The sequence below is a fragment of the Chiroxiphia lanceolata genome, chromosome 3 (genome assembly GCF_009829145.1).
Source record: "Chiroxiphia lanceolata isolate bChiLan1 chromosome 3, bChiLan1.pri, whole genome shotgun sequence".
NCBI lineage: Eukaryota > Metazoa > Chordata > Aves > Passeriformes > Pipridae > Chiroxiphia > Chiroxiphia lanceolata.
The window spans coordinates 17,172,269-17,200,139 of record NC_045639.1 but is presented as its reverse complement, the minus strand read 5'-3'; the positions used below and the strand labels follow the sequence as shown (position 1 = coordinate 17,200,139).

General features: G+C 46.9%; 1 protein-coding gene across 7 annotated transcripts in view; it reads left to right on the top strand.

Moving 5' to 3' along the window:
• Positions 1-26,512, top strand: part of STUM (stum, mechanosensory transduction mediator homolog) — a 47,522-nt gene extending 21,010 nt beyond the window's left edge. The window contains exons 2-5 of one of the 7 annotated variants that reach the window (XM_032682065.1): positions 11,972-12,151; positions 17,845-17,853; positions 20,937-21,759; positions 24,356-26,512. In XM_032682065.1, the coding sequence (XP_032537956.1) occupies positions 11,972-12,151; positions 17,845-17,853; positions 20,937-20,974 (227 nt within the window). In that variant the 3' untranslated portion in view covers positions 20,975-21,759; positions 24,356-26,512. Of the gene's footprint in view, positions 1-11,971; positions 12,152-14,829; positions 17,763-17,844; positions 17,854-20,749; positions 21,760-24,355 lie in introns of those variants that run through there. The other 6 variants (XM_032682064.1, XM_032682066.1, XM_032682068.1 and 3 more) reach the window with 6 other exon arrangements.
• The last annotated feature ends 1,359 nt before the right edge of the window (positions 26,513-27,871 follow it).

The window sequence follows — 27,871 nt, the reverse complement described above, 5'->3', positions numbered from 1 at the left end:
ATAATTATGTGCTATATTGTGATGTTGGTAACTCAGTTATTTGTGATATGTACAAACCAATGCACATGCATTTTTATCTAATGATGACCAGTAGCTAGTTGGCAGATACTGGAAATTATTCGGTCAAGGGAAAATTTGCCTTTTGACAGAAATATATGTAAATCAAATGCTATTTCCTGCAAATTGGGAACACAGGAACTCCTAGAGATGGGGTAGGGGGGTGCATTCAGATGAAAAGACCATATATAAAATCTCACAGGCACACTTAAAGGGCTGTGCCTCTGCAGGCCTTGCTGGACACAGCTCAGATGGCCAAGAGCCATTAACTGTTTGTGGATGACCTGGCACCCAAACATGACCGAGTATTCATCCATGTTTGTGACCTGCTCATTTAAGCTGTGGCATTTCCTTTAGCTTTGCTTTAGACAGAAGAGGACTAGTCCCTGCAGAAATGATGATTATATCCAAGTAAACATTTCTTTTAAAGAAAGATCACGCTTCTGTATAAAGCAGTAATTCCTTTTAATACGAAGGCATTTCTCTCAGAGGCTGGCTGAGCTGTTTGATATGAGCATGCACAGATCAGGAGGGGCCATGTCAAAGCAGGGAGGCTGTTGACTCGAAGTTCACCTGTTTTGGTGTGATCAGCAACTCACAGGCACGCTTTCTGCTTGCTATGAGAGTAATTGCACCTGACATTTTAGAAACAGAACAGCTCTTCAAAAATAAATTGAAAAATCATGAAGAGCCCTGTGTTCAAGAGCTGTCAGTCGTATAGTGGCAGAAGGATGTGGCTCTGGGAAAAGAAACCAAGACATCAGCTAAGCTTTGCATGGAATAAAGTTACTGAAATACCATAGAATAGCTGGGACTGGAAGAGACTTTTGGAGGCCACTTAGTCCTTCCTCCAAGTGGGTTAAACTAGAGCAGGTTGCTCAGGTTCTCATCCACAATATCACAGGTTACTTGCTTATGCTGATGCATGTATTAGCCTCCATAATATCCACATTTTCTCCACCCTAATAAGAAATTTTCCTTTTAGAAAACCGTTTTATCTGGGTGGATTAATTTGTGTTGGCTGGTGCTCATATTCACAGAATCTGTAAAGTCAGAGGTCACTCCAGCCTTAACTATTTATGGAGCCTCTGCTGGGGTGATGTCAGGCATAAGGTACCACAGCTCATTTCTCCACTGCCAGAAAAGACTTGCTTTTGTTGATCTACCCTCTTTCCACGGGAAGCCAAAAAGGCTCTGGAAGACTCCAAATCTTCTCACCATCTTCCCTGCAGGAGCAAGACTGGTCCTGTGTAGAGGCTCACTCTGGCTTTGTGCTTCACCTCTAGAATGACAGCACCTGTCCCCCTCACCAAAGAGACTGTGAGTTGTTGCAGCCCAGCTCTGGGTGGATCCTTGTCCTCCTCGTCCCACACTGCTCTTGTACAGAATCAATCATATTTGAATCTACTGTTCAGGGATGTTAATTTGGGGAGTTCCAGTTAAAATGAATGCAAGTTAAGATGCTTGTATTGTTAAAAATGTTCCCTACGGTTTTGCTGAAGAAGATAATACATATTTATATTCTCAATCAAGTAAACTTTCCATGAAATGAGATTTTCGTTTGTAAACTGCCTGAATCACGTGAAAGTACCAAAGCCAAGCTTAGAGTGTAAAGCACCATCTCTAAATATTTCAGATGCTATGCACATGAGTAAAACAGCAACTTTGCAGTGGCTTTAGTAGGCAAAGTGCTTTCCATCTCATCTAAGAATAGTGTTTTTATGAAAACTGACCTTTAAAAGCAAGACCTGGTCACTATTTGACTAATGGTAGCACTGAACAGAACAAGAGGGATATAACCCCCTCAGGTTAGATGTATGAAGAACAGTAAATTTTGTCTCACAGACTATCTGTATTAACACCTTAATAATGTTAATTCAGCATTATAAGAATAAAGTTACAGCTTCAGAATTATTTAGCAAGCAGCTATAAATATAGTACTGAGTTCTGGTCTCAAAAATTGTATTCCAGACTCCTGGGTGCAGCACTGCACCTCTGGGCTAGAGTGCAACTCTGTCATGTTCTCTTTAAGTCCCTGCTTGAGATGCTTTGGCTCATAAAATGCATGCACCGAGTTTTCTGGATTAAAAAAGGTCTTTTCATTAGTTTCCTGCACACTTATCACTGCAGATCTCCAAACATTATGTCACAGTTTTGGTTTACATTCCTATAGTCCTTAAAAGATAGCTTGTACTTCGGGATGATTTTGGAAACTAGTGCAATTTATTACACTTCCATTGCAGCTGCCTTGTTCTGTAGAATAAGGTCTAATTGCTCTGCATCCCCATCTGACTTACTAATGAGATTAATTCTGTCTTGTGTCTTGGTAGTCCCTAATTAACATGATTTGTCTTCACAGTGAAGGGCTCCAGGGTATCACAGCAAGCTCAGAATCACTGCTCAGTGAATCTTAGAAGTAGTTAATCTGTCCTTCCATGAGCAGAGCAAATGCAGTTAGGTAGCTTCAAAGGGCAAAACTCATTGCAAGGCATTGATCAGAAAGACGAGGCAGCGCAGCCGTGGACCTCACCTTGAGCTGTGGCTGCCGGGCCAGATGCATTCCAACCAGGCATTACCCCAGCCTGCTGCTTTCCTTCTGCTCAATTAGAGCATCCTGAGATGGGCACTAATGGCACTTAATTAACCTCTGAGAGGGCAGAGGCAGGAAGACAAGTGAGCATTTGATGTGGCTTCACCCAGTAAAACATCGGGAGCCAGTCAGAGCCCTTACACTGGTGCGGAAGCTGGAGGGTCATGCGTGCCCGCCTCCTGCTCTGTGCCTGACAAGAAAGAGCTTTCCCTGGCACAGGCAATTATGAATAAACTTCAGTTCATCACTGCATAATTGGCAAGAGCCTTTGTGAAAACTTCTGAGAATCCATAGCCTTTTCCTCATTATTTTTCTACTGTTACACAGCTCTTACTGCCATCAGCCTTTAGAAACTGGAGGTATCAGAAAGCCAGAAAGCTTTCATGGCCACTCTGAAATAAGGAGGCGCTCTCTCCAGACATTCTGCTGTTGAAGCTTCCAGGTTTGTCAAGTTTGAGTGAAAAGCCACATTCAAGTTACTTCAATATCATCAGTAGCATGAAACAGAATGGCTTGACATTTGTTTTTGTATGTGCATCAAGAAAACAGAAAATTCATTTCTGGAGGTGCTTGAGAATTGTGAATAGGATTGTAGTCTTAAAAATAAGAGATAGTTTAGTGGACAGTTATTTTGTGCTCCTTGGTTCCTCTCTCACCTGGGTCACCCCAGCAGGTGAGTGCAGAGCAGCCTGGGACTAGGAGAGCTGTGGCAGAGCTAGCTGGTGTTCCCGGACAGCTGGAAGGAGGAGAAGGGAGCACAAGGTGGAGCAAGCACCTGTTTTAATAGTATACAACATGAATACAGAAAGTTCTGCATGGAAGAAGACAGCAGAGAGAAACCAGTAATAGAGCTGATTCCATGAAACGGAGCTTTTAAGTTGATAAGCTGATAAAATTACAGAGCACCAGGAATGCGTCCACTTAGGTCAGATGAGCTTTTAGCAAAGTGCCCTGAGCTGTAAACAGTGGTCTTGCCTTTTGTTTTACATTATGTTTGTTATAATTGGAAGCAAATGACATTATTTCTCTGAACGCTGGCATACTTAATAAGGATGCAAATTAATTAAAATCCTCTCTTCATTCCATTAGCAAAGAAGAAAGTAAGCATTGAGCAGAAGCACGGCTGCAGTGCCTCAGTTCTTTTCATAGCAGTGCCCCTGGCTAGCAGCAGAACCAGTGACATGTCATTTACCCGCCCTGGCTCTTTGTTCCCTGTCTGTAATGTGCAGACAGCCTGATGTCCACTTCATAGCAAACATCTGCCTGACAGGCTGCACAGTACTAGTGGGGAACTGTATCAGATTTAACTAAGCCAGTCTAGCTGCCGGCAAGAAGCAAGCCAGATGAGTCTATGCAAGCTCAAGCTGCTGGAAAGCTTGCTGTGCCCAGAGGATGACTTCTTTACACCCAGCAAAGCATCCCTCTGTACCACCACAGTCAGCAGGACAGGTGTAGTGATTAGCTACAGTGTGACTTGGACAGGCAGGAATACCCAAGTGACTCCACCAGGAGCCAGAAGAGGTTGGGAAGGAATATGTCTGTCAGTGAGGTACTAGTGTTATGTTGGGAAGAAGCTGGGAGTAAGCAACAGGTCGCTGTTGTGTTCAGAAAACTGACCTGAGTGTCAGCTAAGTATCTCAGTATCTTTACTGTGAGAAGCAGCAAAGAATTTCTCCTTGTGGAATGTTACCTTGGAAGTAGGACAAGAGATGATACTTCTAGCGTGGATAGGCTTATCTTCAGCAATTAATTTTCTCTGACTGTAGGTGGTAGGTATTATTTGTTGCAGCTTTCCCATTTTCTATGTCTAGGTGTCTGTGTAGCAATATTCCTCCCCCACCTCCCCTTTTACTTCTGGGAAATTACATGTTCTCTGCAGTGGTTCACAATATTGGAAAGCATGATGCAAAATGTCAGTGGTGGTTCTGGGATCACATCGTTTATACAAGAGGGAAAGAAATCGGTTTGGGAATCAGGCAGGTACAACCTGCAAAGATAATTCAGCAAGTCTTGGCAGAAGTCCGAGGTCTGCACCATCACCATGGATCATTCAATGTGGCCTTGCATTTGCTCTTCAGCAGAAACTCTCCAGTCTCAAATACTTCTAGCACACCCTTAACTTTAAGCATCAAGTCAACAGAATTAAACCGTAGGACTGGATTGGAAAACTTCACCCAAGGATTGTGGAATGTCTGGCAGTGGAACAAGTTGTACTGCAATCTCACTATTTATGGGTGGCTGCTTTTAAGTGTTCAAAACATTGCAGTGCTGCAGAGTAAAAATAATATTGATGGGTCCATGTATAACTAAAGCTTTAGTAAGTCAGTTCACCTTCATGCAGCCCCCCCTTCCATGTAATTTAAGATTTTGCTGTGTATTTTTAGCCTTGGAAGTCTGTGAAAGTTTGGTACAGTCAAGTTTTGAAGTTTTTGTTAAAAAACTCTGCATTTTTAGAAGAGTTAACTTTTTCTAAATCATTACATATGAGAAAAATCTCATTTTTGATGCAAAGGCACTGCTGTCTTACTTACACGTGGGCTGTCTTCTGTGGCTGCTACATAAACACTGTCAAGCCTGTTCTGACCACATGACACAGACCCACTAATAACAAACAGATGCAGAGCTCCGTGCTGCAGCCTCAGTGAGGTACTGGGACAGTTGGGATCAGTCATGGGCCAGTAATGCTTCAGGACATGCTGGTCATTTTTCACATACATAGGGAAACCAGAAAGCTAAGGCTATATACAGCCTGCCTTCTGCAGACTTGGGAGTTGGAACAAACCCTATGGAGACAAGAACTGCAAGTGCCAGCTCTCACTTGTCAAGTGACTGTGTATTTTTGTCCGTAGTGAGGCCAAAAGGACCAGAGAGGGCAAGAATTCCCTTTGAATGTCCTTCTGATATGGAAGAGGAAAATAAAAACAATGTGCTGGCAGAAGCTAAACAGAACATTTTTAATAGCAGGCCACAGAGGAAAAATTCATGAGCTCCTCTCCATGGCAACGTCTAGGTTCTGTCACGTTTGCTGCCTCCACTCTCTCCTCCTTCCTTTTCTCCTCTCCCTCTCCTACCCTTCTGCTCCTGCTGTTCCTGCCTGAGTCCTGCCCACACAGCTGTCCACGAGACCTGGCATTCGCAGGCAATCACTTTACCACCAAGGTGTCTGCACGTCATTCATGTCCCTCCCAGCAGATTGGAACCTGTGGGGTTCAGGTTTTTGATTCCAAGAGGTGCTACCTGGGACCAAGTAGCTATTCCTGTTTCCTAAGCTGTCCACTGCTCCTGCTGTTCTTCCCCCTGAAATCATTAAAGCCACTTCTCCTCCCTAGTGCCCTTGCACTGTATGTGGCAGGGACAGACTTCAGTCTGTATGGATACTGGAAAGGGGAAAAAGGCTTGCCCATGGCTGTTTAATTAAACTCTAACCTAAAACTCCAGGCTTTTAAGATGTTGGTCTAAACCAGGATTATTTCTGGAAAAAAACCCAGGTAATTGCACTCAGTCCTGACTTACTTCTCTGGCTGAAATGAACTACAAGGGGAAGGATGTAGGGGTTGCCACTGACAGGTTGCATGTTTTCTTGGGTGGGACACCTAAAACTTGCTGGTGCTGCAGCATTGTGTTGCAGTCTTGCCATCTCTATGTTCTTGATATTTCAAGAGAAAGAAGTCCAGCACCCACTACCTGGTGAAGAATTGCTGTGTAAATGAGCCACAGTAGACACAGAAGTACATCAGAAGTTCTTCTGAACCAGCCTTTTCTGTTCAAAGAGCTGCAATAAGCCTGGAAAGAAAGCACTCTTATTTCAGAGGGTTTCGGTGACACACCTTCCCTGGCAGGTTCTCTCTCAGGCAGCCTAAGCCCTAGTGAGTTCCAGCCAGGTGGAGATGGGGGACACTGGTGAGGATTCACACTTCCAGGGGGTTTTACTTTGCATCTCTTTTCTTAATAAAACACACAAACAATGCTCTGCTTTAGGAAACTTCAGCAGATAGTCATCCTGAGAGTTAATGCTTTGCAACTGCATTTTAGTGTCTTGTTAATAGTGTCCTTTCCACAGCCCATCTCTATCCAAGCAAAAGGCAAAGGTTCTCAGCATCAGCAGACACTGCTTTAGCCCTTTCTTGGGCAAGTTTTAGCAGTTCTCTTTCCCTCATCATAACCCAAAGGGCTACAGGTTAGTTTACAGGTTAATGCCAAGGATGAGAGGCCTCCATGCATGAAACAACTCTTTACAGCTCAAAGTAGAGTATAAAAACAAGTTCATGACGCTAAGGAGCCGAGGATGCCTTGACCAATAGATACCATATTCACTGTTATACCAAGGAAACTAGTGCAATCCTTATTACCATTCTCACACAGCTTCTTCTGACTCACACAAGCAAGAACCAACACATCTCATGAATTTTCAGCACATCCACAACATCTGCCTTACATACCTGCCAACACTGTTTAATGACAGCTAATAATCATTTTACTTAAGGAAATTCAAAGTCACATCAGACGTGTCCCCACACAGAATGCTCCCCTGACACAATACAGCTACACAGGTATGTCTCATCCCCACAAAACACACACACATTAATTACATCTCCCAGTGTCGATCCAACAGCCTTGCTCCCACAGACACCTCAGATTTCATTCCCCTCTTTGCCTGTACCTACCTACAGCTGTGTGCCTCCTGCAGCTTTGCTCCAACTTCTGAATTATGACATGGCCCTCTTTTTTCCTCTTTGGGAGCAGGAAATAAGGCACCATACTACTGCCTTATTAACTCCCAGCACTACAAGGAAATGTCTCATTTGATGTCCAGGCTTACAGGAAGAGGAAGGAGTATTTCCCCTCGTCTCCCTGGCTTCAGGCTTTTGTAGGATAGGGATCATCATCACAGAATCATCATCATCTCCACATGCTGCCCCTGATTGCAGCAATTTGGGTTTTTGCTGTGCCTCCACCTGTACCAGAACAGTTCATCAGATGTGATTTCTTGCAGCAGAGATGCTTTGTGTTGGGAAATTTGAGATATCTGGCAGTCAGTGGGAAGCCCACTAGTAAATTGTCTGCATGCTCAAAGTAGTTGCACTTACACTGTGGTCATCAGTGTTTCATCTCCTTCTGTTTTGCACCCTGGCTTCAAGCAGCTCCCTCTTCGGATATTTCTGGGAAGGTGCCGTCAGAAGTTTGCTCACAGCGGGGTCCTCCACATGAAACCTGCCATACTCCATGTCTGACTAAAGCTCTTGCAGGAGTGCCCAGGATAGGCATTCTTGCAAAAACAGGAGAGAAAAAAACTTCTCTCATACAGCTTAAGATATTCCATAATGCAGTCACTCAGATAACACAGAGGAGACTGTTTAGGACAGGCCATGGTCTTGCCCTCATGCCTTTCTTCAGCCTGGATGAGTGACTCAGATGATACTAAACCATGGGAGCCCTCTCCAGAGTGTGAGTTTTCACTCTAAGAGAAAAAACTGCAAACTATTCCTGTCACACTATTTTGGTGTACTCTGTGAGGCCAGGAACCAGCAGGTGATGCTCTTGGGAAGGCCGTGGCTGCCATGGTACCAGCACGCACCGGAGTGGGGACTTTATCCTGAATGACCAGAGAGGAGAGAAAGGGCAAAACCTGCTCCTTTGCTGCACCATTTATAGTGTTGTTCTACCAAAAACACTTCCACTTCATGTTCAATGGGTTAAAGTGTTGAAAACAAAAAGCATTCTATATTTACTGGTGTAATCTAAAAATACCCCGATTCTGCTGACAGCCAAAGCAAGTACAGGCCTCCAGGAGCTCTCTTTCTAACCTACTACCACACTGGTGCCCCAGCTGGCTGATGCTGCCCCGAGTGAAAGAGCAAGATCGGTGTCACATCTCACAGCCTCACTGCACAGGGCACTTTCACCCTCTGCCTCCCAGCTGCTCCAGAAGAGCAATCCTCAGCACCCATCCCTCTGCCCAGCCCCAGCACCTGGTGCTGGCTCCAGGTGCCACAAGGGGCTGTATGGCTTAGCCAGATGATTGCAATGGGCCCCGGTAGCTCATGGGGCTGAATGAACAGACTTGTTAAGTAACATAGGACATCTCTTCGCTGCCTCCCCTCTGTCCCCAAAGAGGCTGTATTAATTAATGATTTAGAATAATCCCAGATTTTACTGCAGCTTTGATGCTTTTCATTGGGAAGATAGAAATGCTTACTATAATTTACTTATGTTATAGTGGCATAACTGTGTGGGCTTTTAGTTGACATCTGCTTGTGAAGTTAGCAGTTTGTTTGCTGGTTACACTCACAGCCTGAGACCTTTTTGGACAGCTGATTTACTTGGCCAACACCACCCCAACTGCAGCTGGCATACCAAGTTTATGATTTCTGGGCTGTAGGTATTCAAGTGTCTGAATGCTTGGTCAGGAAGGGAAATGGTTCAGTGCCCCAGCTCTGATGCAGTCAGGAGGTATCAGCAGATCCAGCTTGCTTGCCTTCCTTCTCCTCCTGCTCCTCTCCACCTCTTTGCTTCCAGATGCAAATACTTCCATATTTGGCAATGTGTAACTATGATGGCTTCTTAAGGGGAAAACATCTACCTTGGCAAGTGCATTTAAGACGCTTACTTCTGCTTCACATTTTCAAGCATATGTGGACTAGAGGAAAAATACTTCCATCTTATGCCTGCTGGCATGTCTCAAGACTTGAATTCAAAAATGCCAGCACGCTCCCAAAGGTTGGCTAATCATAATTAATAATGAAAATGCATTGGCAGTGGAAAAATGAATTGGCTCCCATGAGTAGGAAAGTGGCCTGAAGAGGTAATCAGAAGCCAAGGTTCATGAGATTTTAATCCTAGTTCCTGCATCAATTCCAAGTCCAGAGGGGGACACTTAACTGCTTTGTTTGCTTTATTCCTTTCTGAATAGGGCTAGACATTAGTCATTGTGGTGTTTAGGGGATTAATTAGCTAATTCAGCACCTTCCTCTAATGATGTAAAAATCTTAAAAGCTTCACTGGAAAGATTTGAATCTGTAGTTGAAGACTTACTGCTTGTTTATGACCTTTTTTTGTAACACATCTTGGAAGAGTTAAGGCAAGAGGGGAAGATTTTAATTTAAAAAAGAGACAGGCATTTCCATTTGGCAAGATTTTTCATCCTGATGAGAAAACATAAACACCCAATCTCTGATCTTGCCTCAATCCTTATTTAATCTCAGAGAGTGCAGTGGTGTAATTTTGAAGACAACAGTTTCAGGAAGCATGGGGGAAATATTCCACGCTTCCTTCTGCTTTAAAAAAAACTATGAAGGAAAAAAAAAGGGTAGGTGAAGCAGGGCAGAGATGTCACATAATCCCACATGGAGGACATAAAAGACATGGAAAACAAAGCCACTGAGCAAAAGACAGGTTTCTTTTAAAAAGCAATGGGGAGACTTACACAACATCCTTTGGGATTAAAATGACTTCCCCTTTTTCTCTCTGCAGACCCTTTAGTTTTGGTTGATAAGGGGATGAAACCCTGCCTGTGAAAGCCAAGCAGAGGACAAATTCCAGGGGTCATTTCTCAAGCAGAAGATGGTGCCCCGGTCCCCTCCAGTGATGCTCTGCCTTAGGGCTGCCTCCCACCACCCCAACAGTGCTCACCCATTCCCCTGCACTGCAGTGCTGCTCCATGCCTGCTCCATGCTCAGCTTCAGTGTGCAGCAAAGGGAGCGGGTGGGAGTACAAAACTGGATAGAGCCAGTGGCAGGAATACGAGCAGGGTTTTAGGAGCTGGTGGGGTGTTAGGAAGATGCTGGAATTGAAGCTTACAGAGGATGGCAAGACTAAAAATAGGCTGTAGCCAGCCTTTCCCAGTGAGTTTTGGCACCTCAACTGCCTGTTTTGCTTGTGACCCACTGAAGAAGTGGCAACAATGAAAGAGATTATGTTTTTCACCACCCTGGCAGTGCAGGATAAAATGGTATTTTGCTTCTAACCAGATTGTTCCGCTCTCTTGATCTGATGAGTTTTTCTGGAAGGGTGTAAACTGAGTATTTCCTCCCCATCTTCAGTCAAACCAAGGGGCTCCCACCTTCCCCTCAGTTCAAAAAAGCACTCGTGTGCATTGAAGATGTGCTCATTCTTACAGACTGTTTGCAGGCTTCCATCCTTTGAGAGGAAAACAGGAAGTTTTTGTAGAAACCATCATTTTAATTCAACAAAATTGATTAAAGAAAACATCCCACAGAACTACGTTATCCAGTACAATCAACATTGCACCTTTGTTCCTACCTTAGCAATGCTGTATTTGCATTAGAAAAAACCCAAAGACAATTCATAATGCTAAGAGGTGTTGAAATGCATACGTAGATAAGGTGCCCGAAAGTCGAGGCCAACAGCTTGTACGTTATAGGGGTCAAAAACTGTTTCTTCTGCTTTTTGCCTGTGCTGTGTATTTCAGCAGGTTGGTTGTGGGACAGACAAGGCTTCCCCAAGCTGTGGGTTTCAGCCAGCCATGAGCCCAGGACATCAGCTGTGAATAAGGGATCCCGCTTGTCCAACGGGGTAAATTTAGGAAGAATCTTTGTGAATGGCTGCTGTAGTGTAATTTTTTTCTCCCATCTTTAACTTTCACACATCAAGATGATCCTCCATTTGAAACACTTTAGGAAGTCTGAAGGGTGGCTGCAAGTTTTGTAAGTTGGTCTCAAGCAGAGCCAAGGGCTGCATCACCAGGTTTCCTGGCTCCAGCACTTTAAGTTTAGCTACTTCTGCTTTGTGCAAACATGACCTCAGGTTACAACTTGTGACTGGGGAAAGCATTGTGCAAAGATGCAGTGCCACATTAGCACCTCTTCTTTGTGTGTGCGTGCTGGTTCTAGAGCAGTATTTGGAAATAGTAACAGACTGCCAGACCTGTACAGCTTTCTAGAACCAGTCCTGCTCTAACTCTGGGTGCAGTTTTCCCTTTTAGACCTGCTGTATATTGAGTGTTTCTCCCCAAGAGAGAGCCACCAAGCAGAAAAAGGTAGACTGGTATCTCCACAGATATTCCACACAGCATTCCCTTGTAAACTGCCTACAGTGCATAAACAGTTACTGCTGGGTGTGGGGGAAAAGGAGCCAAAACCCAAAGAGTGCTTTTTCCATCCCGGTCTTCAAATATATGTGTCGGGGTAATTCAGTGAGAGACAGCAGCATGTTCAAGTAAGAATGTGCCTCCATTTGTCCTCCCAGGTTTTCAGCACTGCAAGGGGAGCACAAGAAGTGGGACACTATGAGAAGTGGGTCTAAGGGGAGGGATCTGGCACGAAGCCGTGGCTCTCACTGGGTGTTGTGTTGCTGCTCTCTCCCTAGGAACGTTTGTATCCGCTTTCACCGTGCTGTGCGGAGCCCGGACTGACCTCCCTGACAGGCACATGTGTTGTGTCTTCTGGCTGAACATTGCTGCTGCTCTGATTCAGATCCTGACAGCGATCGTGATGGTTGGCTGGATTATGAGTATATTTTGGGGGATGGACATGGTCATTCTTGCAAGTAAGTACAGCACACTCACCACCCTGACTTCTCTCCATGGCCGTGTTACCGAGTCCCACCTAATGTCCCTCCAAGCCACTGGACTGTACTGTAGGGAAGTAGAGCCACATGATGGGCTCTGCAAGTCCATGAGAAACACAGTAGGCAGAGAAATGGCTAAGAGGGCTTGAGTAGGCACTGTGACATATTTGGTAGAGCCTCCCATCCCACCACATGGGTTAAGAACTTCCTTTTCCCTTTATGAAATGACACGTGCAGGAAGGGGGAGGCCCCCCAGCACTGTGAACTCTGCTGTCTGAAGCCCCTTCTGCCCTGGTTGCATCTGTTTGAACGAGAAAGACCTTTCTCCCTTGGGACTCCGGTTGCATCTCTGCTGTTAGAGAGACCTTTCTGAGAGGCTGGTTCTGCTCCCAGGATCAGCTGTCCCCAGAAAAGCCCTGGGGACTCTCCTGGACCCTCCCTTTCCTCCTTAGAATACATTTACCCAAGGCATTTTTTTTTTATGTTTCACACCAAGTCCTTAGGCTGAACAGAAGTGTTTAGCTGCTCCTAGCTGCTGGATGTACTTCTCATACACCCCTTGAGAAGCCTCTAAAACATTAGTCTAGGTGAAGAGGAATCCTTTTTTAAAATGTACATAATTTAGATCACCCAGTTAGTATAAATCACCAACCCAGAATGCTGCCAACTTTTATCTGCCAAAGGCTTTTGCTGGTGTAAAAGTTGTATCATATCTCCTGTATCGTATTGCAGAGAATTGAGATGACACTCTCATCTCACCTCCAAAGCCAGAAGCAACACACAGTTCAGGCTGCTGATGGCATCTGCAAGACCCTGTTCCCTTTACAGGGGCTGGCAGAGGCTGATGGGCATTGCCCCGTACCATCCAGGTCTGAGATCTTTCAGGCTGACAGGACAGGCAGTTCCACAAGCAAGCCCTTCTCCCATCTTACCAGCACCTTTGGTTTGGACAGGCTCCACTTTGTCATCTCTGCTGATGACATCTGTGGCTGCATGACAGAGGAGGAGAGAGGATCTCAGGAACCTGCCTAAAGATGAAATGGATAAAACTGAAGAAAAAAAGGCAGAAGACCAGTACACATTTTCAGCTGCCAAACCCAGAGGTTGAACCCTCTCACCAAACCACCTGCTAATTTCTGAGCCAGCTTCAATTTGCAGGCTGAGTTAAGGCAATCCCCACACAGAGTGAACAATGGATATTAAAAACCTGAACATATGAAAGGCAAAAGGCAAGGGTGAAGGCAGCACTGCCCTTTGGTTTTCCCTGCAAACCACCTGCCACATTTCCTTCCAGATGTACCTGCAGAGCAGAGGTAGCCCGGGTTATTTCTGAGGATAAACTGTGAATGGGTGTACATCTGTGATGTGTCTTTAATAATCTGCCCAATTTGTGTGTAATCCCATAATTGTGTTCATAATCATTTGCCCTTCTGCTCTTCCTCTGCTGGACAGCCTCCGTGTGCAGTTCGCTGTCTGGCAGGACCCCATTCTGCAGTTGTGGAGAGTCAGGAAAGCATCTGTCCTGATAAAGAGCTACATCTGAAATCATGACTTGCTTTTCTCCATAGTCCTGTTCTCCAGGTAGAGGGTTTTGGGCTTAGGAGGATTGTATTGGTTTTCCAGTTTGATTGCTGGGGAAAACCATACAACTTGGAATTATCTCCCAGAAGCTGTTTCTCACATCTGGCTGGACCCCACTAGTCTGAAAGGCAGAGTGTGAGTGAGCAGCATGTGGTGGGAAAGCTCAGGTCAAGAGGTTCCCAACCATGGCACAGTATTTCACCCCTCTGGTGGTAGTAGAGAATGGTGAGAGGAGACAACATGTCTTATGTTCACCAGCATCATCTGACAAGTTGCAGCCCGTGGCAGTTTCTTGCTGTCTCATTAAATAGCTGGTTTTAAGTTTACTTGCCATGCAGAGAAAATAATGGCTAAATAAAGCAGCTCTAGGTTGATGGAGAATAAAAAAAAAAAATCAATTTCAATTGAAACAAAGAACAGAAGTGGTCAGTTGCTGCTGGCTGGATCAAACAGCCCTGTCAGACCCAAAGTGTTTCTTATTTTCATGTTAAAAAAAAAAGGTACTAACTTAAAAAGGAAGCCATGTTTGAAAGGCAAGAAATAAGGTATTTCATCTAAGAACACTGCCAGGAAACAATTTGCTTTGGCTGGGTTTTGTTTGTGTACAAGCAGTTTGATGCAGTGGACAGAAATCATACACCATTGCAACTTGGATCTGCAGATGGAAAATAGTTAAAAAAATACGAAACTACTGGCCACCTCTAGTCTCCCTTGCCTTGAAATGGTCTATTCCATGCATCCCTGTGAGGGTGCCATACTATTTGGATGGGCTAGAGGCTGGACACAGCAGGTGGTGTCTAAGCTGGTGGGGGCTAGCAGTGAGGAGAAGGGTGGGAAACAGCTAAGGCTCAGGGACTCCACTCAGGCTCTCCCTGAGGGATGAGTGCCTCACTCCCTGCCTGTCTGTTAACTGATAGATAGTTGGGAGAGAGTTAGAATCATAGAATCACTAAGTTTAGAAAAGACCTCCAAGATCACAGTCCAGCTGTTAACCCATCACTACTAAACCATATCCCTGAGTGCCACATCCACATGCCTTTTGAACAGGAGGCTCGTTGCAGCTTTTCATCTTCTAGTGCTAATTCTCAGCCATGGAAAGGGGGAGCCTGTTCTGAGGATAATGTCATACTGTCTGTAATGAGGGGAAAAGGAGAAGAATTATAGGCCAACCAGGTATACTTCAATTCCTGGAAGAAGTAATCAAGTAAGTGACTTGCATGCATTTAGAAAATATAAAACATCCCCACAAAGTCAACCTGGGTTTGTCCAGAGCAAGCTGTGTCAGACTGGTTCCCTTTTGTGGCAGAGAGATTCATTTTGTCTGTGGTGGCAGCAGTCAGCCATCCCTTCTAACCTTCAGGTGCTGACGCCATCTCACACAGCATTCCAACCAGCAAGCCAGGGAGACGTGGCCTGAGTGAAAAAGCACTTGAGAACTCGACTCTAAATGGATTTTCCTGAACTAGAAAGATATAAACAGAGATGTGTTGAAAGGTCCCTCCTGAATCCAGCTCTGCTCATTATTTTAATTTGTGGCTTGATGATGGACCAGAGAAGGGGGTCACCAGCCCCACACCAGCAGCAGCTGGGGGGACAGCTGGCACAGCACAGGCAGTGTCCAGATTCAAGTAATTTGAAGAAATGGTTGGAAAACAGTAAGTGCTACTCAGTAGAGACAAGCCCAAGACTCTACAGAAGAATTAATTGACTCCATAAATACAGGGAATTACTTGTTTTTCAGCAAAGGATGTGGTGGCTGCTGGGAGTCACAAGTGGCACAGGAGTACATTGCTGTGGAGGGAACAAACACCGCCCAGGCAGGTAGGAGCAGAGCTTGTAGGGAATTAACTGATCCCCTCACCTTTCTCTGCACACATAAAGCTGCTGTGAGGCTTGTGGCCAGCTTTGGAGTCTGTACTTCATGTGGAAAACCTGAAGAGAGTCCAGAGGACCGTAAGACAGCAGGCATGTTGATGATGAAGATATTCAGCAGGCTAGTAAATGTGAGAGGGCAGCAGTTCAGCCTAAGACAGACTTAAATAACAGCAGGAAAGATCTGTGTGGAAATTAGGAGACATCTTCTCTCCGGTAAGGTTAAAATGCTGCAGAGGTGGGATGGCAGGATCTGCCCTCTTTGTTCCTAGAAGACTCCAAGAATGAGGTAGATTGACTTCTGCCAGGAGCAAGGTGGGACACGGGAAGAGAACAACTGACCTCAGAGGGTCCCATCCAGCCCTCATCTCCTGTATGGTGCCCTTTAGCAGAATAATATCCCAGAAGGAAGATTAATTGAATGCAGTTTTGCTGTCACACTTAATTACTTTTGGCAGCACCATGACATGGGGCATTTTCTCTGCTAATTTAAATGAATTGCCAGCTGTCCCCATTTGACGCCACAGATATCTTCTTAGAGCAGCCATATGGCTTTGGGAACTGTCCTTCGCTGTACGGCTGTCTGAAGGCAAAGGTAGGTTAAAAGGAAGAACTTAATTATTGTGCAAAAAGAAATAAAATATCTGGACTCTCCCCTAGCTGCTGCAGATATCCAGCTGTCCTCAGGGATGGCTGGGCAGCGCTGCCACACTGTGCTATCTTCAAACCCCTCATCATGTGTGCAGGGATGAGGCATGGAGCTGAGGCAAAACAGAGCTGCCAAGACCAATTGGAAAACAAGCCTCCCAAGGCTTTCTGGGCAAAGTTCCTTCTGCTGTAGGCACACCTTGTCCCCAGCCCACGCAGCACACATATTCATTGGCCACATTGTGCAGAATGACCACAGTGGAACGGCCTTTCCAGGAACTCCCTAGCTGCTCAGAGCCCATTATAACAGGTTGTGTACCATTTCTTGACAGAAATGCCAGAGAAATAATATAGTAATGTCACACTGAGGTGGCACAGGGGACACAAGTCAGGGACTGGTTGTCCAGGCATTGTTTCGCCTCTAGGGAACACAGCCAAGAAGTCAGGCCTGCTTTCTGAAGGAAGCCCTCAAAAGCTCAGCTTTTGGCCTCTGAATGAACAACTGCCTCTGAATGCTTGGCTGCACCATCACTCATGGCTTCACTTCGGCTGACTCCCAGGGGCTGATTGCCAGCCAGTAGTGAGAACTTACCTGTAATCATGCTGTCCACTTGTCACTCCTTTGCTAATTACAGTGCTCAGACCCTGCTAGGAACAGCAGCAGATGATTGCATGGTTACTGTACTCCTGGGCTCTGAGGGACTTTGGAAAGCATCACTGAGTCCCTCTGCTCTTCAGGGCCCCTGCTAGGGCAGGTAACACAGCTGCCCTGGGAAGGAAAGGGGAACAGAAGGCACTTAAGAGACTCAGAGGATAACAGCTGGAAGAGAGAAGGAAATGATGAAGGAAATTCTGAGGAAAAATTGCCAGCTTAGACCTATTATGTTTTTTGTAAAAAATCTAAATAAAGCTGTCCCCCAAACTATGGCTAAGGAAAATTGTTGAAATAAATACCCTTTTTTGCTGTTTCCTACCAAATGCTGTGGTGGGGCAAGTTCTTAAAATATTGTAGGAATGTTAAATACCACCAGGCTTTGCAGCACCCAGACATGCTGAGGCATGCTGTGGTTGTGAGTTACCTGCAGGCACAAGCAAACTCATCAACAAAACTGCCAAAGGCTTTGGGTGTAGTTTTCCAAGCTCTCGGACTGTGAACAGCACACCATGTGCCCTCTGGTACACCGTGATGTCTTGTTTGCTACCATCCTTCAGTCAGACCCATGAAATACCAGTGTCACAGAGGAAAGTGTGTGAGCATTGCTCAGAGGTGTTACTCCAGCCAGCCTGTCCAGCTCAGGGCCGGTGAACTGGAAAGCAGATGAAAATTTCCCCATCGTCTTTAAACAGGAGTCCCAAATGAAATGATCCACTTCAAGTACAAAGATTTTAAATAATGTTTAGCCCTGGTGTGAATGTCTGATGGCAGAGCAGCTGTTCTCTGTTTATTCTGCAGCCCAAACTTGTTCATTCTTTTCTGGTTCTCCATGTGTTTCAGATATATCATCTACAGTTACATTTCTCCCTCTCTCTTTCTTTCATGTTCCTTTGCCTCCTTTTGTTCACCATCAAAGTCTCACAAGGTAAGTTTGTTTCTGTTCTTCCTCTTCCTCCTCCTCGCACCCTGTGGCAGCTCCCCGTGGAGAGCAGCGAGCATCGGCCAGGGCAAGCCATCAGGAATTCCCTTTGGCCAGCGCTGCCCACTCCCAGCCCAAGTCCAGCCTTGTGCCTCTACGTGTGTGTATCCGCCTGTCTCTGTGTCTGTCCTGTGGCTGCAGAGCCCCAGGGATGTTGAAAATCTTCGCACACCATTGAAATGTCCCTCAGGCTGCCCCAGGGGCACCCTTGGAGCACAGCAGGAACGCGGTTCAGCCTTGAGAGCATCCTGAAGCCACCCTCTGCATGAACCCAGTCCTGGTAGGACAGGCTATGCACAGACTGGGTTCTTTTTGCCTCAGTCTTCCATGCAGTGGTTTACAGAAGAAGTGCAATTTCAAGTAAACTTGATTAAATCAGTGACTTTGTGCACAGACCAACTTAATCATGATCCCAGAGCTGTCTGCCCTACAGACCTGCACCTCAGCTGGATTGCAGGTGCACTAATGTGAAGCTGCTTCATACAGAATAGCTGCTCCTATGCAAGAAATGCAATAACTATTTTGATATATAAACTATTTAATAAGTTAAGTCTGAACTATTGTAATAAATAAGTTTAGCATAGGACAGTTAATTTTTTGGCTTACTTTGGTCACATAAGAGAGACACAAGCTTGGCCACTATAACTGCCTTCCAGCCAGCTTCAAAACTGATAGCAGGACTGAAAGGATTTCTTAATCCTAATTTTCTTATGTCTCAATAAAAGGCATGGCTGTGTAAGCAAGTTACCGTAACCATAACTCAGCTGCTTACTTTAGATAAAGATTTATGGCAGACCCCAACTTTCTGGTCCATGGGGTTGTTTTGTTTTCTTTTTAACTATGCTCCCTAAACAAATTAAACCCATGCTATAGACAAACCCATATTACAGGTTTCCAGCCAGCTCATCTTGCCTTCAGAGCTGACACACTTAGAACATAAATGCATGAGAAATCTCATTTTGCCCCCTAGAAAAAGCTCTTTGAAAGAGATGAGAGTCTTTCTGTTCAGCTACACACAATGGGCAGCGATGCAGTTAAGTGTCATTAATCTGCCCCTTGTGCTTGTTTAACAGCAGGAGATCCAGACTGCCAAGGCTGGGTGAATGTGTGGATTTTTTTTCTAAAGTACAGCAAAGTTCATATGCTGGAGTCAGTTCTTAGTTCAGCAAAAAGTCCTTAAAGATATGGGTTCTGGCACCTGCTGGTATTTTGTGTTCAGTTTTTTTAAGGGACTTAAAACAGTCTGACATAAGGGTTGGAAAAAAATATTAAAAAAGCATCAATGGAAAAGTGTTTCAAGAGTTAAGCATTCTTCTGAGATGTGAAATTTCAGACTTCTTTGAAATTCAAAATATAAAAATGACAGGCTACTTACATTATTTAATGTAAGAAAAAAAACCCTCTCCAAATCTTTAAAGTTGAAAGATCTTTTCTGTGGCAGGCAGTGCAAGTAAGGACAGTTGGTTTGGTTCTTTAATAAGGAGATCATTTGCATTGATACTATCATAAAAACAATCCCAGCTTCTCTTAAAAGAAAAGCAGGTAAAGCTTCTGGTGCAGTAAAGCAGGTAAAGCTTCTGGTGCAGTCACTGCAACCACCTAAGAAAGTGTTAAAAAATTCAGTATTTTTCTGATTATCCTCTGTCAGCACAAGAGCTTGTGTGCTCTCCTATTGCCCCTCCCTGCCCTAGCTCCCTCCAGGGAGAAGCAGCTGTGTCCTATGGGATTTGCAGCCTCCCCTTAACAACTATATGCAGGATAGTAAATAAGCTTGGGCCCCAGGCCCCTGAGGAGCTGTGATGGGCAGCAGGACAAGCTGCTTTGGGCTTTGCAATATCCATGTGGCTGCAACACAGCAGGGATCCCAAGGGCTTCGCTACCTTGTTTGGGAGGTGCATCAAACCTCATGGCCACAGGAAGAGGAGATGGTGTGGAGGAACAGGGATCCAGGCAGTTCCCAGTGCAATTGGTTTTGCTGCTGAAAAGCTCAGTTTTCTCCAGGCCTGCTGGACAGCCACTGTGCCCTAACAAAAACACCTATAATGCTGCTGGGCTGGAGAAAAGCAAGTGCATAACAAGGCAGTGAGAATATCATTAGGGGAAGTGCTCACAGAGGGATCTTGAGGTCTGTGTTTGAAATTTGACATGTCAGCCTGTGATTAAAGGCTTCTTCTCCAAGAGGTGTTTGTTCACCTCTGCAAACTGCAGTGCAATTGGTTGCTGCTGGAGAGCTCCATTAGCAAAAGCCAGCATAGGAACAAAAAGATGGATAGAGGAAGCCAGCCTCCTGCTCTGGAAGGACAAGGTTCAAGCATAGATCACAAGTAGAGATGTCTCGGATGCACAGCCAGCAAAGTGCCAGGTCAGCACTTGGGAACAGCAGCATCTCTGGAGCAGGATATAAGGGCATACATTTCCCTTACACTGCAAAAAAACAAAAAAACATACTCTGTAGAAGTTTTAGGTTATTGTATAGGTTGTACTGGAATTGATGACCACTGGTACCTGCTGTGCCTTTATAATCTCTTCAGGCAGATGTGCCCCTGCCACTGCCGGGGCCAGACGGGTGCTGCAGCAGCAGGGCTGGCTGCCAGCATCCACATGCCAGCCTGGCCGTGCCCAGGAAGGTGGCTGCACCAGGCAGGTGTTGGCTAGAGCAGGGCAGGGTGGCTTGCTGGGCTGAGGCTGCCTAGGGCAGCCTGGCCACAAGGGGAGCTGTGGCAGCCCCCCTATTTTCCCACATGGTTTGCTACTCCTGGTAAACCAGGCTGGTGGCTTTCTCACCGAGTGTCCTCATTAGGAATTAACTCTAATCATGTTCCCTTCCCCTCCCTCCTCACAGGCTACAAGGAACAGGGGATCCCACAGCAGCTGTAGTGGCTGGCACAAGTATGGTCAGAGAAACACGGCGAGAGATTTCCTTTGGCAGCTGTGGGCCATGGAACTTTTTATTACCCTTTGTCTCTCTTCTTCTTCCTTTTGTTTTTGTTTCCTTCTGTTTGAACCTGGTTCATCTGCCCGTCCAGCGGAGCGGAGATGCAGAGCAGCCGGTGGAGACTTGCACTGATCCCACTGAGCAGCAGAGATGAGGCAAGCACGGCATGGGTTGGGACTGGTCCTGGCCAGCACATGGCGGGCGGCAGACGAGGAGGAGGAGGAGGAGGACAGTGCCAGGAAAAGGAAACACCCTTGGCGAAGGATGCACCTGGGCAGGCAGCTGAACCGAGGCAGTGGGAGATGCTGCTTTCCCTCTCCTCCCAGGGGGAGGTCACTGAAGACGTTTTGCCTCCTTTCTATGCTCACTGTTAAAGGAAACTGGCTGTGAACATCAGCTGCCAAGGAGCTGTTCATAGATACATGTACAGTGTGTAAAAGCCAACCAGTGGTACTTTTTTCCCTGCCCCAAGATTCCATCTTTGACTGCTTTGCAGTAGTGGAGGGTTCAGCACAGCCTCCTCTTCTGTCTGTATATACGATACTCAGCGAAGTTCTGTCCTCACAGATGTCTTGAGAAACGTGCTTGCTGTAAATCATATTGTACTGCTGAAGTGATCTGGGGGCATCCCCTGCTTCCATCCGCTGCCACCATGCAAAGACCAGACCTCCCGCCAGCCCTGGGGAGACTTTATCCAGCAAGGGACCGGTGCCCCGCAGCTCCTCTAGGGTGGCGGGTGCAGCCACGTGCTGCCAAAAGCTTCTAGTGTAAAACAACACTGGGGGAGCCAAAACCCGAGGCTTTTCCTCCCTCTGAAAGAGACTTGCTGGCAGTGTCTCCATGATTTGGAAATGGATCCCCTTACAGCGTGACGTGTGCTCCTGGCTCAAGCAGTGTCCCAGCTCCGCTTCCCTGGGGTAAGTGCCCAAAGCTCGAGTATCATAGCCTGCTAACCAGGTGCTCAGCAGCTGTTGTGGTTGGAAGGCCCATGGCCAAATGGGGTAGGGCAGTATTTTCCTGGTTTGAACACATGATGTGCAGTTACACTGATCATCCAGGTGGAGTGACCCCTCTGATCCTGGCTGGTATTTAAGCAGGGTGAGAGGAGATCAGCTTGGTGGGAGTACCTGGCTGCTTTTCCACTTTGGCAGGAGGAGCCCTGCTGAAACAGGGCAAAACCAGGCTTCTGCTTGCACCCAGATAGGGTCCTTCCATCCAGAGGAACTTCATACAAACCCACTGCTAAAACCAGGAGCCACCTGACCCACTTCCAGCCCACTGCTCCTGCCAAGAGACAAGAGTGGGCAAGGGGGTGACAGCAAACCCCACTGCCCTACAAGCTCCTGGCCTCTCCTGGTATGATGGCTTGCTTTTAACACAGGTCTTGATTTTTCATGCAGAGCAGATCCTGTGAGCTAAAACAGCTCCTGTTGCAAAGAGAGCTTGGGGTGTCAAACAGCAGCAAGTGCCCCTGAGCACGGGTGTTTTCTTGCTAGGCAGAAAGCACTGTTCTCCCCACGCTGTGTGTTTAATCGTCAGAGGCATGGCAGGGGTGCACTGGGCAGGACAGCTGCCCACCAAGGCTGGAGGAGAGCCCTGCACTGGGCAGGGCACATGTCAGTGATGCCCCCAAGGCATAAGAAGCTCCTTTGGTGTTTTAGTGTAAACCTATGGCTTAGCCCCTCTACAGCCCCAGGTGCTCTTCTGAAGGCTGGAGATGCAAGACCTTTCTTCCCAAGAAGTTTTCTACCTGCCCAGTGCCCACACTTCACTGTGAGCCCACAGCCTGTGGAAAGCAGGCACCAGTACCTCTCTTCTCTCCCAGCTCAGGAGGTCCTCCTCCAGGGATAATGATAAAGCATCATCCACAGTCCCAACTAACGTGTGGCAGGACAGGACCCCTAAGGTGGAAAACACCTTCACAAGCTGCTGCTGTCATCAGCGGGAACACTTTTGAGAAGCCACCCAAACAGCTTGCCAGCTCAGCTGCAGCGAACACAAGGACAAAGAGCAATGGTTACCCCTCACTTTTGTCAAAACAGAATGGCTGGTTCAAGAGCAAATGCCAAACGTTGCCTAAGCATCAAGTTAGCTGTGCTGCGGTGTCAGGATGGGTGTGCAGGAGCCTCTGCAGATAGGTCACAGATAAAAGAAACCAGGCAAAGCCTTTGGGTGCAGAGTCTCTGAAATAGGAGCAGCCAAGTGTGGCTTAAGAACAATTTCTTCTGGTGCCTGTGAATTTGGATTCACTTTTAGAAGATAGATTTAAACATGTAGTGGACAGGCAGTGCAGGAAACCTCAGTCTGGGCAGGATTAAACAAGTTGACATTTTCACTGGGCATTAAACTGCCAAAAGTCACATCTTGTGTGGCATCAGATGTCAGATCAGCAGCTGATGCCCCATCCCAGAGACCCAACACCTGTACAAAAGCTCCCCTGGGAACAAAAGGGCAGAATTAGCTCCTCTTCAGCATCACCAGGGTTTTGCTGGCCTTCCAGGTCACAATTGGTGCTGTCGATCTCTGCGCTCTAGTGAGGATGGGAGAATTGGCTTACTTCAGGAAGGACTTGTATGGAAATGCTGCCCTCCCCGGGATGGCTGCAGGTCTCCAGAGAGCATTGCTTCAGTTAGGTCTATGTGCTGTCTGCATTTATTGCATGAGGGAGTTTGGTACCGCAGTGCAGCACTGCGCAGGAGAGGTGAGGGATTTATAATTTACTTTCAGGTTTTGCTCTATAATTTTCTTATTTTTGACCTTCCTATCAAATTGGTGAAGCCAAGAAAACACCCAACACACCATTTAGGAGACTCTGAAATCTGCAAATGACACCCAGGACAAAAGGCCTTATTTCTGCCTGTTGTGGTGATTTGCTTAATTTATTTTAAATTAGAAGCAGACAGATTCCCACTCTTTACTTTAGGGCAGGAGCAACTTTATAGATGGGCCTTGCTGTCAGACAGCAGGCATCAAATTGCATTTTCCCCAAAGCTGCCCCGCAGCAGTAATAACAGTTATAAAAACCTCTGCTTTTTTCAATAGTCCTGATTAAAACTAGCACTGCCAAGCTCCCCCCAGCCCAGGTGTGAACAGCAGCCTCAGGCTGTGGTGAGCCCCTCACCCTGGTTTCAGGTCTCCCCATGGCAAGTACTGGGGAGCTGCAGTGAGCTCGGAGGCTGAGCCCAGGGCAGGGCTGGGGAAGCTGGAGGGGAGGACCTTGGTGGTCACAAGGGGGTTCTGCTCAGTCCCATGTTTTATATCACACCCTCCACTGTGACTTGTTTTTCCTCCTCTCATAAAAGGCCAGAGCTTTGTGCCAGGGACAGGCCCAGCAGACCTGTCCAGTTGAGGGGCTCCTGGTAAGCCCATGGTGGGGAAGCTGGCAGCAAGCTGGAGGGGTGTGCGTGGTCCCCACAGATCGTGCACTGATGAGAAGAGCCACGCAGTGAAGACACAGGTATGAGTTCCAGTTTGGAGCTTTCCCCCATCAGAAATTATTTTCTTTCTCTTTAGGGTCAAATAAGTCACCCAGCACTTTTACACCTCTTTCCGAAGCACTGCAGAGGGAGGCCACCTCTTCTGGGACAACACCTCCACCAACACCAGGGCTGGATAACTCTCATCCTGATTGCAGGAGCTGTGCCATGAGGTGCCACACCACTACTGCCAACCAGCCCTGCCTCCTTGCCAGCGCAGCCAGAGGTCACAGCCCCGAACACTTCATCTGGTCCAAAGTGCATGGCACCCAGCTATCCCAATGCCATCATCACCTGCTTTAGATGTTTTAGATGCAAATTTTACAGCTAAAGAGTGATAGTGGGTAACAACGAATAAATGCAGTTGCTTCACTCCCATCTGTCAGCAACACAGAATCTTCTGCTGCTCTTTTCTGATTGTGAAAACCAGGTTTCTCAAAAAACCAAAAAAAAAGGGCTTTAATGAAATAGTTCTAAGGTACTTGAACCCAGCCGGGCTGAACAGCTGATTTACTAGTCACTGGAAAGCAATTCCAGGTAGGACCAAACCAAATGTGTGTTTGAAATGTGTGGCCAGTCAAAAAACAGTTTCATCACTCTGGGCCAGCCCAACCATTGCAACACAGAGCACATTAACATTTTTTCCCAATTTGTTGGTGTTGCCAGATCCGTCTTTACCATGGAAAAGGTGCTATGGCAGATGACCTCCACTCTCCTAGCCCTTTCCCTGACTAGCTCAGCATCGCTCCCAGCCATGGCACACATGCCTGGAAATTGCAGCTGGGAAGGTCAGCTGGGAATGGCTCTGGCATGCAGCCATGTGGTAGGGAGTGTTTAGATGTGCTAGATAACCCCATCTGTGCCACATCCTGTGCTTCCCAAGACGCAAAGCTGCATGGTCTTCCCTACGTCCGTTTACTGTCACACATTTTATTAAAGATCTTTCAGTTCTACTGGAAATTGCCCCTTGTCATAGTCTTGCCTTGAGTATTGTGCCAAGCTCTGCGGACAGGAGACTGGAGAGTCACAGTCCCAGTATTCTTTAGGGGGACTGTTTTATTCCACCCTTGCCTTGCCTCCTGCTTGTTTTGGGATGACCCTGCAGTTCACATACATGCACATACTCCAGCCGGGGTGTGTTTTATTGCTATTCAACCCAAACTAAATCCACTGCAACACACCACCCAGAGTTCATTTAAAGCCCAGATACAAGGAGACCTATAAGCTTGGCTAGATCTGATATTCCTCCCAGTTAAAAGCAGTGGCTTCTCCCACATGCTTGCTAACCTTGATGTGGTAACACGGCCCTGTACGTTCTAGCAGACTTCACACTCGCACACACAGTGCACTTTGAGGCAGTGCTGCAATTTGTTTCCCAAACTGGCACTCAGCATTTCCATCCCCCTGTGGGAGCAGCATGCTGCGAAACCCCAGGTCACAGTGGCACCAGCTGAGCCAGGCTTAATTACAGTGAATCCCGCTAGAGCCCATGCCACCTACAAGCTATTCTTCCTCCTCTTGTCATCCCTAAGCCAAGCTAAAATTCAAATCCTCCTTCTCTTGCATCCACCCACTGACTAGAGGAAAGCGGAAACACCCCATCCTCACTGCTGGAATGGTGCAGTGGGAAGTGGAAGGCTTCACTTAAGCTCCAGGAGTGGCAAGGCGAGAGTAGCTGAATCCATCTTCCAGCTCTAATGATGCTTTCAGCAGGCAGATGAGAGGGAATGGAACATTTTGGCTTGGGATAAAAACAGGGGCTCACCATTACCAGCTCTGCCTGGAGGTGATGGCAGCTCTCTCCCAAATACCCAACAGGCGATCTCACCCAGACCCACGCCCTCACTTCTGCTCACCACACACAGACACAGGCGCTGCTCCAGAGGCTGGGAGGGGGATAAGTTTTCCGTTGCTGGCTCAGGTCTGTGTTCTCCTTGGTTTTGGCCATGCATGGGTACATCAGATTTTTCCACCCTAGGAAGGAGGGAGCAGGGACCTGCCCACCTGTGTCATTTGCACCCTGCTGGTGAGCCCACCTTTTGTTTTCGTACTGAAGCCCAAACTAAGGGGTTGCCGAGGACCATTTGTATGCCTGTTTATATCACCAAATATTGGATTGTGACTTCTTGTGTTTTGATACTGTGGATTTTTTTTTTTTTAAAGTTAAATATATTCTATTGCTGGACAGCTGGAACGAAATGCAGAGTCTTTTTATGTAGCCTGGAGAAACCCCATCAAACCCTGGTCCTCCTCCTCCCACTAGCAGACATCAGCCCACACCCACATCACTTGAGGAGAGGAGGTAGGGGCCAGGGCATGACTTTCTTAAGCAATTTAGGACCCAGAGTCTTCCAGGGGAGCAGAAGGCTAGTGAGGAGCCTCACCTGCACCTCTGGAGCGGAGATAAGGGAGGGGGAAAAGGTACCCCATGTTCCCCTCTGCACATGCCTACCAGCAATCCCTCTTGACTATGTTTTCTTTGCAGTTTTAACACTTTATTATGACTCCAGGCATATTATCCCTGCTCTGCATGAAGAACAGCCCCTGTGCTGCTGGCAGCTTGGCCACACACACCTGAGCAGAGCAGACCTCGGCAGGCAGCAGAGCCGTCGCAGGGGAGCTTTCCCAGGAAAGTCAGCTCTGCTGTGAGGGCCAGCAGCTTGTCAAAACACACCTGCACATTTGAACAATCCATACTTCATGCTCCCTGCTCCTCCTGTGATGTGCAATGTCCCGAAGTTCCGCTGCTCTTTGCTCCCTCCCCAAAGCCACTGTGGGTGGGGAAACAGATGGGAGATCCCAGCTGGACTCGTCAGGCCTTGGTTGTTGCTGAGACAAGCTACTGTCTAAAGTCTCTAAGCAGTTGTTCATTCATATGAATGAATGTCTACAGCCTAGTAGTTTTGACCTCAAACATTGGCACACAGGTGGTTTCCAGGCTGCCAAGTTTCCCCTAGTCCTGCTTGGATGCCCTACCTCTGTAGGAGACTCCTGCAAACACAGGGTTACACAAGCAGCTTGTCCCAGCTGTCCCCCTGCAAGAGACCTCCCAGCCCTTAGGAGAGCAAGGCCTGCAGCCATCACCCCATCTCTAGCCCAGACAGCATTCATGGAGGATGGGTTTCATCTGCCTTGGATAATACTGCCTGGATGGGATAGGGCAGCCTCTTGTTCTATCAAAACCTCAAATCCTCAGAGGACTGCTACACTGCCAGAGGTGATGTCAGGCTGCAGGGAGTAAGTCCTGAGCACATTTCTCTGTGCCATATGGGGCTACACAGTCCCTCACACACCCCACAGCCCATGACTGACCCTCAGCTCTCACTGCCCAGGGTGGCTTCCTCCCCTCTGCAGTGCCTTGGCTCTCCCCATTCCCTGCTCTTAACAGGGAAAGCAACAATGTGGCACAGGCATTGGTGTCATCTGCTGCCCACCCAGAGCAGGTGCAGGGCTGGCCTCGTTCCCAGCCTTTCTGAGAGGCAGGGCAGGGATGAAGAGGGATCCTGGCAGTGCAGAGGGAAGGGGGCCGGTGGAGAAGGTGAAAGGTGTCTGG